Source organism: Danio aesculapii, chromosome 6 (genome assembly GCF_903798145.1).
Source record: "Danio aesculapii chromosome 6, fDanAes4.1, whole genome shotgun sequence".
In the NCBI taxonomy this organism is placed as follows: domain Eukaryota; kingdom Metazoa; phylum Chordata; class Actinopteri; order Cypriniformes; family Danionidae; genus Danio; species Danio aesculapii.
Genome location: NC_079440.1, coordinates 28,470,486 through 28,484,599, shown reverse-complemented (window position 1 = coordinate 28,484,599; position 14,114 = coordinate 28,470,486). Strand labels below are relative to the sequence as shown.

Here is a 14,114-nt window from a genome sequence, read left to right as displayed (position 1 = left end):
TTTCGCGAATCCAGGCCGATGTGTCTGGATTCGTCTGGATCTCAAATTTCTCTCTCGAGTGCCATTCATGCCTGCTGTTCTCGCGTAAACCAACCAGAGGCCGTTGTCGACTGACTGTTTGACTGACTGTTTGACTGAATGACTGACTGACTGACCGATCGACTAACCCACCCCCTTTCTTCCCTAAACCCAACCAATAGTATTGATTGACCTGCCCATCCACTTCGGTAATCTTAACCAACAATTTTCAAAAGCAATCCAGAAAAAAGATGTATTTAGATTTCTTTTTGTTTTAGACCACATTCTCACCCTGTTATTTACTTGTTTGTTTTTTGGATTCTGTTTTTGTTTTACCTGCATTCTAGAACCGTTCTTCACTGGACTCAAACCCTGTCGTTATAGTCAACTCCTCTCTGCATCTCAAGTCTGACTAAGCAGTCAGCTAATACACTGAAAAAAATTATTCAAAGATGATTCCTTGGATTTACTAAAAAAAAAATTTTACTAAAAAAGTGGTTGTAAACAATTTATTTGGGCTGAATTTAAACAAACAAATTAAGTTGAACATTGCTCAATTTAATTTGTTTGTTTAAATTCAACACAAATAAATTGTTTGCAAAAGTTTTGCATGCAACACTTTTTTCAGTGTAAGCGCGAAAAGGAACGGCATCATGCCATCCCGTAGCGTTCATTTTAAAAATGAAATGCAGCCATATGTACTTCTGGCTACACAATTTGCGATCTCCAGAAACGTATATAGGGCTAGGTTTTCAGAATGAGCCTTTGTTGAAGCAATTATAAAAGGAGTCATAATTCATTATAAGTATGAGCTTCACAGACAGTGTTGCCAAACACTTTTTCTTGCATAATACTATTATCCTGTTTTTTGTACAAAAATCTTAAATTAAATTCTAAATTTACTAGACAATTAAAATGACTTTCAAGGTATTATGATGCTTTTTTTTCTGAAACATTGATCAGTTTCAAGTAAGTTAAAAGCTAAATATATACAGTGGGAGAAATAAGTATTCAACACATCAACATTTTTCTCAGAAAACATATTTCTAAAGATACTGTTGACTTAAAGTTTTCACCAGATGTTGGTAACAACCAAAGAAATCCATGTATGCAAAGAAAACAAATCTAATTATTTTACAAATTAAGTTATGTGTAATAAAATTAAATGAAAAAGTATTGACCACATAAAGAAAGGTAGCTGTAGAAAGTTCAGACTGCAGCTGAAATCTCTCAGTAGTTATTCACCTCTGCCCTTCCTCATTGTAAGTGACTATTTGCTCCTTCAGTCCAACATCTACATTACCAGGACGATGAAATTAAAACCAGAGTGGACATTTCAGCAAGACAATGATCCAAAAAACAGCCAAGAAAACAGTCAAACGATTTCAGAGAAAGAAAATTAAGTTGTAGAATGGCCCAGCCAATCACCTGACTTGAATCCAATAGAAAGTACAAATAGATGAGACCCACAGAACTATCAAGATTTTTACATTCTGTTGAAGTCTGTGAAAAAAATGACACCTGAGCAATGCATGACTCCATTCTCCATATGAGAGTCGTCATTAAGCTGTCATCACCGAAATATTTATATATTTCAAATAAAATATAAAAGTACTTTTTATTTTATATAAAGTGTTAAATATATTTCAGTAGTTCAGTACTTTCTCCTTGTGTCATAACACATAACTCATTTTTTCATGTTTTTTTGTTTTGTTATATTTTCATGTTTGTATTGTTTGGGTTTTTACCAAAATCTGGTTCAATTTCATGTCAACAGCTCCTTCAGAATATTTTTCACAACAACAACAAAAAAAAAGCATGACATGTTTAATTCTTTTTCCTCCTCTCTATTTATAAATAAAAACATACATTTTATAAGAGAAAACAACATTTTGTATCTTGCCCCATCTGCATACAATTTGTTCTTGTTGTAAGCATATATTCACTTTTCATAAGTTACCTAAAGATCAAACTTTATATCTATGTGTCATATGTAAATGTATCTTGATTTAGGAATGTTTATTTGTATATGGCGCAAACACAGTAAAGAGCTGTATCAAATTTTTCACCTTTCTTCTCCTTTTTAAAATAATTTGGTCACTGTTCAGTTTCACTGTATGGAGGAGAGCAGCCAAACATCTGCTAAACATCTTATTTTTTCAATTTACAAATAATCCCAAAGAAAATGGAAATATTGAGATTTTTGCATAAAAAGATTAAAGTATCACTTTCAAAACTATTTCCTAGTAATGAATTCTTTGTATTCCTTGTAAAATCTTTTTTTTTTTTTTACAGTGCAGGTTAGGGTGAGGGTGATTTCACAATTTTGGATGAAATATCCCTTTCATGTCTTCTGTTATTTAAAAAAAATGAGCCAAAAAGTATGAACCTCACAACATAATGTACAGGCTTGTATAAGTATCCATTTTTTATTCAATTACAGCTGAAGACTGCCTGCTGTGTGATGAATAAAATTCCTGTCTCCACCATAAATCTTCAGACATCAAAAAGAAGAAATCTGACTACATCCACACCCTCAGTTACGTTGCTCTCACTTCATGCAATTAAGCGTACCTTCTACTCCAGCAATTATCTTGATTGTCTGTATCAAGATTCTCTCAGATGCTGTTGATTTCGACCAGATGTTACGTAATAAGAGTTTTAAGACAATTTTGTGTCACACGAAGCCTTAAACATTCATTTGAAAAATCAGAGCAGTCTCTGTTTGTTTTCTTTTCTAATCTCTGTGGACTAGTTTCCAGAATAGCTTGGTTCAGCTAATTAGTAATGAGAGTGAGAGAGCACGCGTGAGAGAAAGAGAGAGAGAGAGAGAATAGATGGAGGAAATATGAATTGCTACTGTATCTTTTTCGTTACCTCATTTGTATAAGATTAGCATAACTGTTTATGATAAAATGCAATAATCAAATTTGAAAATTGCCTTCTCTTTGTATTAAGCATGTGTTGTTGTGAAAACAACTTAAACTAAAACAATTTCCCATGTGAACACTCAGAACAAAAAAATAAACGTTTACATTGGCGGCTATGTTTACAGAGTGCTAACGCTAATAATCAGGTTTATCGTATTTAAGAGTTTTGTGAGCATTTCAAAATAAAAAGCATTTAAAGCACTGGATAGCAATGGAAAACTATACTATATGTATACTATATCTACTACTATATGTGCTGGATATTTTTAACATGAGTTTTCACACCCTGATCTCATAAAATAATGTAATTATTTTACATTTTGTTAGTTTAGTGGCTAATTCATATGAGTTCAGTTGACTAAAAATGTATGATTTTAAAAAGAAGGCATGGGACAAAACCCCGCCCCTAAACCCAACCGTTATTGGGAGATAGGTAAATCATAGTAAATTGTATGAATGAGATTGTACGAACTCATACGAATTACCCACTAAATCAAAAAGTTACGAATTGCCATGAGATTGTGTTGGCCATGAGATTGTGTTGGCTTTTGAGTTAGGCAGGCCTTAAAATATTAATTAATTAATTTTCCTTCGGTTAAGTCTTTATTTCGGAGGTCACGGAAGGTCACGGAAGGTCAGCGGAATGAACCGCCAACTATTCCAGCCAATATTTAATGCAGTGGATGCCCTTCCAGCTGTAACACAATATTGGGAAACAGTCATACACACTTATTCACACACACGCAAAAAATAATTTGTTGAATCAACATAATTTAATCGCAGTACCCATTGTGCATCTAAACTAATCAAGTAAACCTGAACTGCTATAAATATGTTATATGAACATAATGTAAACTTGTAATTTCAACATAATTTTAACCACTGAGCCACCATGCTGCCGCCATAAAATATGCCACAAACTAATTTTACATGATTTATTTATTATATTTTATTTCTTTGACTAATATGTTTTTGCCCAGTAGTTAATGCTGTATATAATAATATATTATTAAAGTTGGCATGAAAGGAGGGAAGCTAAGAGGGAAATTTATGGTATTTGATTTAATAAGACAGGGAAGGTTTTTTTTTCTTAAAAAGTGGACAATTGTGAGGTTTAAATACTGCATTTTAAGCACTTTTTTTTTTGCTGAATTAGCTTGTCACACCACACCTTTTTGATGTACAAAAAACATTTGCTAAAGATTTAGAATAAAGAAAAATGACAATACTGCTTTTAAAAATACAAATTTATTACATTATTTATCATTAGAAAAAAGTAGAATTTTGTAAAAGTTTTACAGAATTTGGGACACCAAAATTGGCATCAAAATTGAGAAATTCAGTGTCATAAATTCTGTATGGATGGACAACACAAGATTTCTCTTGATCTTAAAGCCTTTTTCGATGTGTTATTTTCTCAATTCGTTATGACATAGCAGTTGAAATAGGACAAATGAGTTCATGTACAGGTATGTGTCAAATTCTGGACCTTTGTCAGTGAGGGGTGTCAGAGAGGTTCTTTCAAAACCCCCCTGGCTAAGGGCCTGTGAAAAGAGTACATTTTAAATAAAAAAATCAGACTTTTTAAAACTAACACATACCCATCTGTGTATTGTATTAACTAAAAGACTGTGACTGCTCATAATATTTAGTTCTTATTGTTTTGTTAATCTGATAAAATCTAATCTGATTACTTGCGTTACTATCGGTTTCAAATGGATAAACGTAAAAGTACATTTACTCATGGAAATCCAACTATCTAGTTTAATTAATAAAGATATTAATTGACATATGAGGCAAAAATAAGTTGGTATACATGTATAAATGAACTAGCATAAACAAATATGTTATGCTGTGTTAAATAAACAACTATGCTAACATGCTAACTATATTTGACCAGTATTTAATTTTTTAGAGAATACATAATGGAAGCACATGTTACAAAATATATTAAACAGAATAAACCAAATTAAACAACAAACTAAAACAACCAAGAAAAAAACAAGAAACAAGTGAGGGATGGGGGGTAACATTTGCCTGGCTGGTACACCCCTGCAAGCACTGGTGCCACTTCAAAGAGATTAGATGTGGGGCCATATTTGTCTGTCCAATTTATCCAGTGCCAAAGCACATCCTGTCTTCCCTGATGCCGAGCCTCATATGACGCCTATAGCTGGTTAGCCCAGCAAACACCCTGATGAATGCATCGCATCTATGGGCTTCTGAGGTACATTGAAGGAGCGGTGGAAACTGTCCTACTTCCAGCAATGAGTTTAAATTTGAAGCTCAAAGGAATTGTTCTTTGACCTGCTCATAAACTATACTATATGCAATTCTTTTCAATTAAATTGTGCAAAACTCTTATTCCCTCAATGTCAGCCTTGTTGGTTTAATAATACCCCATGTATTGTAATATATTTAAATTCATAGTCAAAAACACAATAATCAGGTGCTCTCTTTAAAATCATGCACCAGTTAACAACATGAGTAACATTGCACACCGGTTTCATGGATTTCCAATATTTGCAAAGCATTGGCTGTGCTCTGGCCACATCAGAAGATGCTTCTTGATGAAAGTCTTTCACTGGCCTTGCAATTTTCCCTCCGCCCATAAAATTTTAACATTTCTAATTTATTATATATTAATTACCCTCTTATTTATGCATTACATAACAGCTTACGTGTGAGACCCTCATCTTTTATTTACAAACCTGATAGAGTCAGACGGACCATCATGAGCCGAAACGAGACAAAAAACGCTTGCATATTCTCTTGGGGTAAAGTGAATGCTATCACTTTTTCCACAGACTCTTTTCCTCCTAAGTATCTCCTGCTGATTGTTTTCCTCGCTGGCCTTGAGTTTTGTCCTCTCTGATAAGTGTCCACAAGCGACTTGACACACTCAACCTAATCAGCCCTAACAGGTAAAGGACAAAATAGTCCCTCGTCCTTTTTTTTATCTCCTCAAGAGTTTAGCTCGAAGTTGAGTTGAGTTGAGTTGAGCCAGAAAAGCAAAACTCAAAGAGAAGCGCAAACCTCCTCATCAGTGATGTAAAAATACCCCCTGTCAAGAAGAAGCACACCTTGAGTGAGACAGATGGTCTATTGATTTTATTTGAAAGCCTGCCACATGTCCCTCTCTATTACACTGTTCGTCTTCTGGACTTTATCAACAGAATTGTAGTATTATTGTGATGAATACTAGAGCAAAATACAGTATGCATTCATTGATTGCGTAATCTCTAGAAATGCAGCATCAAAGCATTATGGTAGTCACAACACACAAGGTGTCACACAACCCCTTTATGGCATTACATTTGTACATTTGGCAGATGCTACAACTTATACTGCACTCAAGCTATACATTTTTTATCAGCACGCATGTTCACTAAGAACTGAACCTATGACCTTGGCTTTGCATGCGTCAAGCTGTATCACTTGAGCTATATGCAAACATGTTTCATTAACATTTATGTCCATGTGTCTTTAAATAAAATAAATACACAGGAGCTTAGCTGATATTCTACTTAAGAAAATGCAGTGCAGTGAGCAATTAAATTCTTCAAATGTAAGATTTTTTTACATATCAAGCACTTTTTAATGCCTGTCCTGCCTTCTGACATGTGAAACAGTTCTTATATAGTGTTCAAAATACATCTTTGCTTCATTATGACCAGATGCTTTCTTAACTGTTGTTTTCTCATTGCTCTCTTTTTTTCTATGTGCTTCTTTTGTTATTGAGAGGCAAAGAACACATCACATATTTACATCTTCAGCTATTTGTTGCATTTATTCAGCTTAAATTCAAATTCAGCGTATAGATGGCTTCTAAATGTCCATTAAAATATACTGTATATGCAACTTTTTAATTTTTTAACCTTTAATTAATAATTCATCCAAAAATTGGAAATTACTTTCTCATTTAATCTCCTTCATGTGGTTTTAAATCTTTTGAGTTTGTTTCTTCTGTTGAATACAAAAGAATATTTTGAAAAATGCTGGTTGCTGGCAGCCATCGACTTCCATAGTAGGAAAAGGTGCAATGGAATTCAATGGGTGCCTAGCAAGCAGTATTTTTCAAAATATCTTATTTTGTGTTCAACAGAAGAAACAAACTCAAAAAGGTTTCAAACAAGTAAATGGTGAGTAAATGATGATGGAATTTTCAATTTAAACTGTCTCTTTATCAAAAGTTTTCCTATAAAGTCTCATTAACATATTACTTAGTTGTATGCCATTCTAAAATTGACTCTAAAATTGACTTTAATATTATGGAGATTAAATTAGCATGAAAATACTCCATAAGTCTGCTTTTTAAAGAGATAGCTCATCCAAAAATGAAAATTTACTCACCCTCAATTGATTCCAAACCTTTATCTGTTTTTCTGTTGAACAAGAAGATAATTTGAAAAAAAATGTGATTGTAGCAACCCAGCAGGCACAGGACGTCAACATGACGTCAGATAGATGTTGTACCTCAATGTCGTGGGATGTTACATTTTGCTTGGAAATGAAAATCTGGTTGATGTCAGAACCCAACGTCAGGCCGACGTAAATGTCCAAGGTCAAATAGACTTTGCATTTTGGTTACTTTCCAACGCAACCTAAAAACAACAAAATATCAATGTCTAATGATGTTACTGCTTGACGTTGTGTGGACATTACCAATATGACGTCTATCAGATGTTGAATTTTGGTTGCCATACCTGACAAATAAATGTCAGTATTTGACATCAATATGACGTTGGTTAAAGATGTTGGCTCGATGTTGGATTTTGGTCACTTTCCAACACAACCTAAAATCAACAAAGTATCAATGTCATTTCGCAACATTAGTGGACGTCAAAATAACATTGTCCTTAGGCGCAGGGCTGGGACGATAAACAATATTATATCGAGTCACAATAAACTTTATGTCAATAACAATCATAAGCTCTGGGCCTTTTTACTCTATAATGATTTACCGTGCATCCGGAAAGTATGAACTTTTTTCACATATTTTTATGTTTTGGTGCCTGGTTTTCTCTAAACGTAACGCCTGGCATTCACTTCAAAGAGATACATTTTAGTCTCATCAGACCAGAGAATTTAGTTTTTATGGTCTGTGAGTCGTTCAGACGCCTTTTGGCAAATTCCAGGCGCGGAGTGGCTTCCATCAGGCCACTCTACCATACTGGCCTGATTGGTGGATTAAATTTTTATTTTTAATAAATTTGCAACAATTTCAAAAAATCTTTTTTTTCACAGAGTTATTATGGGGTATTGTGTGTAGAATTTTAAGGAAGTAAATGAATTTAATCCATTTGGGAATAAGGTAGTAACATTAAAAAATTAGTGAAAAAAGTGAAGCGCTATGAATACTTTCCAGATGCACTGTAAGTGCCAATCACACCGCAAAAATGTAAGACAATGTGAATCTAAAAGTGTGTTGATATTAGAGATGCACCAAATTTTTGGCCACCGAAAATGTATCCACTGAAAATGTTATGCCATTCAATGGACCCTCTAATTTTTGTGGCTTCAGTCATTGTTGGGGTACTCTTTTATATTTGGAAGCATTAACAACTTATATGTAATATATATCGTTATTGTTCAATATGGAAAATAATTATCGAGATGGCATTTTTGCCATATCGCCCAGCCCTATGCTGGCAACCTACATCTAACCTAATATTAACGTCTTATGACATTGTGTGTCTGCTGGGTATTGACATCCATAGTAGAAAAAAATATATCAGTGGCAATCAATTTCTAAAATAACAGCAAAGTTGTATGTGTATAGTGTTTCTTTACAGCCAACTAATAGCCTGACATGCATAATACAGTGTTTTTAGTAATTTTCGCAGATCTATATGGATCGGGATTGTTATGACAACATTGCCTTATAGTATATTGTTTCACACCAACCAAAAGTCTACAAGTGGAATTTTTTTTTGCTCCTTTAGGAATTGAATCTGCCATCTATTTATTTGGTAAAAGTATAAATCTACAAGAGATGCCTGAGTAGCTGAAATGAATCGATTTTTGCCAACAATACACTATATTCTCCTGACATTTTTACAATTTGCTGAGAGCTGTTATACATCTTTAAAGCATGCAGCAGTTTCCGACAGGGCACCATTATAATTAGCTTGTAATTTTATCACATGCTTAGTAGCATTGCTTGTAACCCTATTTATCTAACCTTCATTAGCCCATGAAGGATTAATCTATGCGCATTACATTAATATTCAGAGGATACTGACTCTCTAAATCTATTTGTCTTTTTCTTTCCCAGGCTTCTCTTTGGGGAAAGGCCCTAAAAGGTCATACAGAGACCCTCTCACATAATTCAATAGCTGTCACAAATGTAGGTTCTCTGAGAGCCTCCAACTTGTTGTGGTTTGGGCCTGCATATTTCACACTCACAGAGGTGTCACACAAGCACGTCTCAATCTCTTTTTCAGAGAGGCAAGAGCCCAAGATGAACTACTGCTCACCTCCTCACCAAAAGCACCATCACTGTCAAACCCCGAGATGAAACATGAAAAACCAACAAACCCCATTCCTGTCAGCCTTTCCTATGGCAGAAAAACATCTGACAGGACTGAATCTGCACACCTGTGGGAAATCAGATGGCAAAGCCACGCCATGGGATTATCCACAACACAACAGCTCCACAATGTGCACATTAGGTAGGCAATTTAAAAAATAAGGAGGATAAGATTGCATTCATAAAATTTATATAATTTTATACATTTGAAGAAAGATGCTGAGAGAGCCCAGTAAATAGTGGAGGCTCTGTTGAGAGTAATGGCCAATTGTTAGCCTGCACATTACTTTAACTTACCTTACTCACTAAGTGCACTGCATTTATAGTTATAAATGGAAATATATTTTTAAAATATAGTATCATGCTTGTTTTGCAAAAAAAAAGAAAAAAAAAAATCAGCAATTCCATTAATTTTGCCATGAATGGAAGTTTTGTTATTGCTTGAACACATTTTTTTGCACTTCATACCATTTCAAGTAGCTATCTAAACAAGCCAAGACTGAGTAAATGACATTTGACATAGAATTTGTTATCAGTTTTTATTTGTAAGTTTGGTCCTTTAATAAAAGATTTACAAATTAAACCGCAATTAATTCATGATAACAGACTGGAACATCTCAGAACATGGAGTAATAGACACAGTGGAATATTTCAAAATTCTGGAATTCATGCAATTAATCTGCACTCATTAAAAAAAAAAGCATTCCAAAAAGTGTGGTTTCCAAGCAGCCGTTACAGGATAATGTAAATAATTTAGGGTTCATTGAATTGGTGGCTTCCTCGTAATAATTTGTAAGGAAATGTATGACTATTAGAAATGAGTAAGCATCAGTGAGTAAGCGTTATAAATGAGTAAGCATATCGTTCAACATAACCTTCACTGTTGTGTGAGCAGAATTGATGAAAATGTTTGAATGAGATCATACAATTTAGACATTAATTCACCAAAATGTAAAATACAACTGTGTTGGGTTTTCAGAACAATGCCATTAAGCACATTTTTTGCTTCCCAAAGAATGTTTGAGTGATCAGTTCCTAAAATATGACTATTAAATAAACATATTTAAAGAGTTCAGATGCAAAAACCTCTAGGTGCCATCTGAAATGTTCATAGAAAATGAGCATTATTCTCAGCCTCCTTTGTTTATGTTGAGTTAGTTCACTTTGGAGACCATGAAAAGAACTTATTCTTTGCCATGAAAGTGAAATTATTGAACCTACACATAGGAGCCTGATATAAATGATACTTAATGAAGACAATTTCAGACGACGTTTATAGGTTTTTGCATCCGAATTCCAAATTTTCTTAATTTGTTTTGTATTTTCAGCTACATTCATTATAATTTATGCACAAATAATAAAAAAGATTGTGAATACTGAACTGTGACATCAACGATTCTTAACTGAATTATATAATAAGTGTTTCATCCTATAGGGTTTCAACCTATAGAAAACTAAACACATGGGACTAAGACTTTTAGAAAATTACATACTGTACCTGAAAAGGAGGCAAGCCAGGTTTTTCGAGAAACAAGAATTACAACCAACTCAGCCAAAATTGTCAAACAAAATGTATAAAGACATTCTATTCAATTCTGAATACGCAGAAGATGCCTCAGCTAATTAAAGGAATGTGAAAGTAAAAAGCTTTTTTGTCATAAGGTGCTTTATCTTGGCCAGACAACGTGGTGCTTTCCAGCGATAGCAAAGGTAAGCTGGACACATAACTCACACGGATAGCTGCACTTGGACAATTTTTGATGCCTATGTTTGATAGGGAACGCAACACACTGCTTTGCAAATTAATCTCAAACAGCAGTATGGCTCTAAAGGGCAGGAATCACCCAAGCAACTGGAGTTATTTTTAGTAACTATAACAAGTTGTTATATCTAAGGTAAGGTGTGAGCTGATATTTGGTTTAAATAGGTCACATAACCCTTAAAATAAACTGCTTTAATGTTCATTTGTCTGCAGTTACTACAATAAATGCACTGATTGTTACTGGAGAAATACAGACTTTGTGTCATTGAGTTCGTACAGTATGAGATATCAATACTAAATGTTATACTATAGGATGGTGATGAATATTGTTATTAATATAAAGTTGTTTGATCTAAAAATAGCTTGAAATAGGAAACATAATGAGCTGTTATTGTAAAAGTGCATGATTCTAACTGTTCTAAACATCTAAATATTAATACTGTGAGAAATATACAATATTGCATTGGATCAATATGAAATTCACACTCCACCAACAGGAAAGAAATATGGTTTATAAAAATGATTAGAGGGAAATATTGATTTGCATTGCCCCCTAGTGTGGTAAGAGGCTGATGTTTAATACAGAAAAACATTCCACTACATACAACTGTGAAATCCTAGTTTTATATTGATGGCAAAAATCAGAAAAGAATATTCATCCGTTTGTGGCTGATACTATAGCTTTGAACAACTCTGACTTTCCTGCATCCATATATTATTGCTTTGAAATATACCATTTGATAAGAACTTTTCATGGCAGCACCAGAATAGCTATACTCATTTTACACAAACTATGTAAACAATATATACACTGAGACAGTTTCAAGAGACAATGAGCAATCACTGTCAAGATAAGAGTGTCTGTTAAAGAAGGAGGAGCTGCAAAGAGCCCAGTGAAGGACAGATAAAACATCTGCTTTGAACAGAGAGAACATTTCCTCTTAAATTACCTCCCTACCTGACAGAGAAAATGTGATATCTTACTCTCCCTAACTCCCAAAAGCCTGAAATAAAAGCCTTTAACACGATGAGAACAGTTATGAATAGGACCATATGAGACTCTTATCAAGTGTCCGATTACCTTTGTGCTGAAAACACATCTATATTCTGTCTCCTGGAACATTAATAACACACCGGAACAATTATTTTTGTACAAAGTAGCATGTAGAACATTGTTTCAAATTTAACTGGACACATATGTTTTATATACGTGAAAGCATTAGTGTCTACGCATTTAGTGGTGTCCCGTTTTAAGAATAAATAACATTATAATACACATGAAGCAATCACCATAAGAGTGATATGATGTAACTGAAGACACATCTGTGGCCATAAGGACAAAGAGTATCAAAATACTACTCTGGTTTCCTATGAAGCAGTTATAGAAGTCATAAAATATTCAGCTGGTGAATTACTTAGAAGTTGTAAGACTTGGTAAACAAAGCGCTGCCAGCTTTATTGTTGTGGTTACATAATTAAGAGATCTTCATCAAACAGTAACACAATCAAACGCTACTGTGGCTGTTGAAAGCATGTAGAGGTTCAAAAGACCCTGGTGGGTCTCATTTTCCACATAATGTGATTTATGAATTGCTTCTTCAAGTTCAACTGTGTAGGCCTATTTATTATTTCCTGAGTGATACGTTGGGAAATTTACTATTGGTGGTGATATTACACAATGTACAAAAAAACAACAACTTGTTTTTAGAGCACAAGTGTTTTATAAAAGAAAACAGTTTTCATGTTTGCCTTTTTCTTAACTTGTCCATCTGCATCATTAGCTACGCTGACACTAACTTAGATTTTTTTGTAAAAGGATCAGACAAGAAGTATTCATAACAACTTATAATTTCAACTGCCATTAAGATATCTAATATCCTAGAATGAACACAATGAACATCAACAGCAAACAAGCCTCTTCAGGAGGACAAAATCCAACTTATCTCATAAAGCACGTGTTTTTATGCCCTGATCACATGCAATTCGGTGGAACTGAAACTACAAAATAACAGCAAACATAAATGTAAAGAAGAAGTGCTGAAAGGAACAGAGTCTTACCTGCAAATGCCCCTGGTACATATTTAGTGGAGAATAAAAAAGGTCCCAGATCACAGTTAGATGAACACAAGAAATATGAGGAGACTTCTACTGTTCATGCGCGCAAGAGTGTTCTGAAAGTACTGAAAGTCCAGTTTTGGGGAGCCGCCGCACTGGAGCTGTCTCGTGGAGCAAGTGCTGAATTTGCTTTCGTCACCGACGCACTTTATAGGGTGAGGAGGCTTGAGAGCAGCCGCTCCGAGCTTCACGCGCGCCGGCGAGTCTCTTCACCAACTTACTGAGGCGCGCGACGGATGCGCTGAACGCTCGAGAATCTTGCCTACGTCATAATCAAAGCCCCAGTGTGGTTCTGATGGTTTTTATCGTAGTTGGTTTGATTTTTCAGCAATTCCTCCCTCCTTCATCAGACTCTCTCTCTCTCTCTTCTAGCCGACTGTCTGTCTCCTCCTCTCTCCAGCCAGGAGAATTTAGGCGGAGTCGGTTCCGTCATTCACGAGAGCGTCGCTGCACGCGCAGAAGCTCAGTCCAGGTGTTCTCGTGGTTATTTTGTTCAACCAGACACTAAATCAGGTGAATGTCTCGATCTTCCTCTTCGTGTGCTGTTCTTCTCTGCCTCGGAGCAAGGAGGCGCCACTTTCATTTATTTTATTACATAATGGTGTGATGATGGGAAGAAATGCTTATTATAAACAAGCTTATTAACAACATGCTTATTAATAAATGCTTGTTTCTAATGTTTGTTTTAGAATGATAAAATGTATTTCTGACTTGCATCATGAATGCAAGAAGTAAAATATTGTTTTCAAAGTATAAA

General features: G+C 34.6%; 1 protein-coding gene across 2 annotated transcripts in view; it reads right to left on the bottom strand.

The window, feature by feature from the left end:
- pex5la (peroxisomal biogenesis factor 5-like a) overlaps positions 1 to 13,686 on the bottom strand; it is a 145,587-nt gene extending 131,901 nt beyond the window's left edge. For both annotated transcript variants that reach the window (XM_056459878.1, XM_056459879.1), the window contains exon 1: positions 13,301 to 13,686. In XM_056459878.1, the coding sequence (XP_056315853.1) occupies positions 13,301 to 13,321 (21 nt within the window). In that variant the 5' untranslated portion in view covers positions 13,322 to 13,686. The remainder of the gene's footprint in view (positions 1 to 13,300) is intronic.
- Positions 13,687 to 14,114: the final 428 nt, after the last annotated feature.